Raw genomic sequence first — 3,201 nt, 5'->3', positions numbered from 1 at the left:
TCATCGTATCTACAGAATAGTGGGGTTTCTATTTTGGCGTCATCTACATTTTACGCGAGTGCGAAGGATCAAGCGCCGGTTGATGCTAAATTGGTATACTACGGGCGGGTACATGAAATATGGGAGCTTGACTACTCTACTTTCAATATTGGTCTTTTCAAATGTAAGTGGGTAGATAATAATCGACGATGCATAAAAAATGACGACCCTTGAGGATTCACTCTTATAGACTTAGCTCGTTTGCGTGATAGTGAGGAGCCATTCATACTAGCCACACAAGCCAAGCAAGTATTCTACATTGTAGACCCGTCTGATAAAAAATGGTCTATTGTTGTTTCGGGAAAAAGAAGCATCCTTGGTATAGGTGATGTTGAGGATGAGGAAGAATATGAAGCTTTTGAAGACTACCCTCCTTTTATCAATCCAAAATCATTGGATCAAGATGATGTAGATGATGTAGATGTTAGTTATATGCGTGTAGATCACACGGAAAGAATACATTTGAATTAAGTGATTCACAAGGTATGAATTTAAAGCTTTTAAAAGTTTTTTTGGCACTTGGTTTGTTTTGCATGAAACTTTGCACAGAATACTATTTGTTATATATTATTGTGTTGAACGTATTAGAATTGTAAATCATAGTCGTATTCTTAATATTACTTAGCTTATGTCCTAATATATTTCTATTCATACTCTTTCAGGTACCGATATACAATGCATCTATTCAGAGATAAAATTGTCCCCGAGTTGAGACCTCGGATAATGAGCATCGTAATTACGAAAGTGAAGAGGACCAAATTGTGAGGTACGAGCGTATGGCTGAAGACACTCCACCAATTGACAATAATTTTGAGACTGAAGACGCTTTACCAATGGATGCTCCCACTACCAGTAAGAAAAGAAAAGGGCGAGGTCCTACGAAAAGCCTCAAAGTCACAGAACCCATGCATTTGGAATACAATGCATTGGGTCAACCCTGCGGAAAATGGCGTAGGCAATATGGAAATCAAGTGGGCCTATGTATCTGCAAGATTTCCATATTGCATGCATGGAACGAGGTTCCAGAGGGTCTGAAAAACTCTCTATGGAATGATACTGTGGTAAGCAACTTTACTATTTTTATTTATTTAGTTTTATTTTTAAATTAATTTAATTGACAGTAATAAATATAACTTTTTTTGTAGAATCTTTTCCACATCAAGAGCGATGAGGACAAGAAGAATGTGTTTCTTTCAGCTGTTGCTGAAAGTTTCAGAGATTTCAAATCCAAGCTAATAACTGGCTGGATTACGAAGAGCCGTGCCCGTACGACCAAAAAGGTCAAAACGGGAAACGAAGGTGGAGAGCAAGCACCTTCAAAGATGCCCTACGAAATATGGGGTCACATATCGAAGAGGGATTGAGAGGCCTTTGTTGCCAAAAGAACAACTCCCATAGAAGTTGTAAATATTTCATATTATATTATAGTTTTGATTTGAATTTACTTTTTTTGCTTCAGTCATTAAACTAATACATGACATTCGATTTCTATTGATTAATTAGGAAAAGTGTGGTAAAGCTTCTGATTCTGCAAGCAAAAGGAAGTTTTACCAACACTTGGGCCAGAAAACGTATGATGACGTCCGAAAAGAGTGGGTGGATGCGGGTTTATACCCCAATCAAAGTTCATCCACACCCTCATCTACGACTACCTCCGCATCCGTGAATACTCCTGCTGGGGATCAGGTGCGTGATTGGTATTGCGGGCTTCATTTCCGAGATGCAAGTGGTAAATTTACCATTAATGATCCGGGAACGAAGAAGGTCGCTGATGTTGTGGTGAATTTTGAAATTATTAAGTATATTCTTGATTTGTTTTGTATTCTTTGGCTTTGATTTACTTATACTAATTGCTATATATGTCATTTTTTATTTGAACGGATGGGCTGGAAGGAAAAAGAAGCTGCGGGGGAGTTCACGCCAAGAGGCAATGTTGACGCATTGCATATGGTCTTAGGGAAAGACCACAGTGGGCGGGTAGTCGGAAAATAAGGAGTCCGCGTGGGGTTACAGAAGGAATTCGGCAAAGAGTGTGTTGCTACTCAATCCCGAACGACGCTGCGGGATGAAGTAGTGACCCTCCGAGCAGAGATTACGAAGGACGTTCTCGCTAAACTGGCTGTCGTGTTGCAGAAGATGGGAGCACCCGTTGTTGACTTGGCAAACCTGATTGTCGAGGATTAGGAAAGTCAACATGGGGATCCTAATGCTTTGGTTGAGCCAACACCCGAGCCCATTACCCCCGTAGCACCCCAGCCCATTACTTTCCCTAAAGGGGAAAACCCCACACCGGAGACCATAAACTCTGTTGCTCAAAATCCGGAGCCGACTCCGGAGCCAGTGCTACAGGTACATAGTTTTTAAATATATAAGCACTTATTAATTTAAATTGCAACGCGTTTTAATATTTTATTATGATGCTTATTTTACTAAACAACGCAATTTTCAAGAGGCGACTCCTTGTTCTCTTTTGCTGCCTCAGTTAGGTGTTGCAAGTGATGGCGACTTAACTGAGGTTGCATATGGTGTGGCCCAGCCAACCAAATAGGGCCAAACAATGCATTCGATGCCTTTTATAAGTGGCCACATCAGTGTGACCGTGGAAACTATTGTAAAGGGGTTTGAAGATTTCTCACTCCTGGTTCCAATGCCAGCATGTAGCCTTGAGAAACTATCAGACGCCCTAGGTAGTTTCGTCACATGGCCATATGCTTGGGTCCGATTCACTAACATGGTAAGAATTATTTTTACGTTATTTATTTTTATTTTTTTAATTGCATGCTTACACTAATTTAATTGTATAAATTGAAATAACAAAAGAGTCCAAAGAGATCTTGGAAAGAGATCGATTCCTCAGCAAAGGTGTCGACTGGGTCAAAGTCGATGCCAAGCACTCCAGTTTTGACTGATGCGGAGCTAAACGATCTCTCTCAAGATTGCAAATGGCTGCACACTTGTGCATCTCGCCTGCGTGAGGAGGACCTAATCATTCTAAACCTGCAGAAGGAGCAATTCTGCTTTTTAGAAAGCCCGTTTGTAATTATTGGTCCTAGTGACATTGGGCAATTTTGAGAGGAGAGATGCTGAACGTAGCTCTTATCCATGTCTACATGAGGTGAAGCTCATTATCTTACAAGTTTGGCCAGATGACGTCAGAGCATA

The 3,201-nt window shown here is 40.5% G+C and overlaps 1 protein-coding gene across 1 annotated transcript; it reads left to right on the top strand.

Annotated features, from left to right (window-relative positions):
- The first annotated feature begins 716 nt into the window (after positions 1-716).
- LOC130807817 (uncharacterized) lies at positions 717-1,436 on the top strand. The gene is made up of 2 exons (XM_057673165.1): positions 717-1,100; positions 1,185-1,436. Exons 1-2 carry the CDS (start codon positions 816-818, stop codon positions 1,401-1,403), a joined length of 504 nt encoding a protein of 167 aa, XP_057529148.1. The 5' UTR covers positions 717-815; the 3' UTR covers positions 1,404-1,436.
- Positions 1,437-3,201: the final 1,765 nt, after the last annotated feature.

This window comes from Amaranthus tricolor, chromosome 3 (assembly GCF_026212465.1).
Source record: "Amaranthus tricolor cultivar Red isolate AtriRed21 chromosome 3, ASM2621246v1, whole genome shotgun sequence".
NCBI classification, from domain to species: Eukaryota; Viridiplantae; Streptophyta; class Magnoliopsida; order Caryophyllales; family Amaranthaceae; genus Amaranthus; species Amaranthus tricolor.
This window is presented reverse-complemented; position numbering and strand designations above follow the sequence as displayed.

Bases quoted from the DNA above. Each gene is read 5' to 3' on its own strand.
- LOC130807817 (XM_057673165.1), top strand. From the start codon at position 816: ATGGCTGAAGACACTCCACCAATTGACAATAATTTTGAGACTGAAGAC. The intron at 1,101-1,184 runs GTAAGCAACTTT...CTTTTTTTGTAG, and splicing joins CTCTATGGAATGATACTGTG to AATCTTTTCCACATCAAGAG.